The sequence below is a fragment of the Acanthisitta chloris genome, unplaced genomic scaffold, assembly GCF_000695815.1.
Source record: "Acanthisitta chloris isolate BGI_N310 unplaced genomic scaffold, ASM69581v1 scaffold21987, whole genome shotgun sequence".
Classification (NCBI taxonomy): Eukaryota; Metazoa; Chordata; class Aves; order Passeriformes; family Acanthisittidae; genus Acanthisitta; species Acanthisitta chloris.
Genome location: NW_008683439.1, coordinates 774 through 1,122, shown reverse-complemented (window position 1 = coordinate 1,122; position 349 = coordinate 774). Strand labels below are relative to the sequence as shown.

General features: G+C 69.1%; 1 protein-coding gene across 1 annotated transcript in view; it reads left to right on the top strand.

Annotated features, from left to right (window-relative positions):
* Window positions 1-349, top strand: part of LOC103806263 (unconventional myosin-XV-like) — a gene marked incomplete at its 3' end in the record, with an annotated part of 9,963 nt that overhangs the window by 8,947 nt on the left and 667 nt on the right. Inside the window, exon 27 of the mRNA XM_009078944.1 lies at window positions 63-151. Coding sequence (XP_009077192.1) covers window positions 63-151 — 89 coding nt within the window. The remainder of the gene's footprint in view (window positions 1-62; window positions 152-349) is intronic.

Here is a 349-nt window from a genome sequence, read left to right as displayed (position 1 = left end):
GCGGCTGCCCGCGCCTTCCCGCCCTCCCTGCTGGAGTGGACAGCGAACCGGCACCAGGCCAGCATGGCACTCGACCTGCACTGCTTCAACGGTGCGGGCGGCACGGCGCTGGGGCACAGCGGTGCTGAGGGTCGGTCCCAGGAAGGGACTGGTGGGAACCACTCACTGCCTGTCCCTCCCCAGGTGACCAGTTCTCCTGCCCCATCCACTCCTGGAGCACAGGCGAGGACCTGGCAGGCGATGTCCTGAAGCACAGGTACCCACCAGCTTGGCACCCAACCCACCCAGCGGGGCATGGTGTCACCTCGAGGCCGTTTCAGGTGTCCCCAGGGCGCGGGAGCGGGCATGC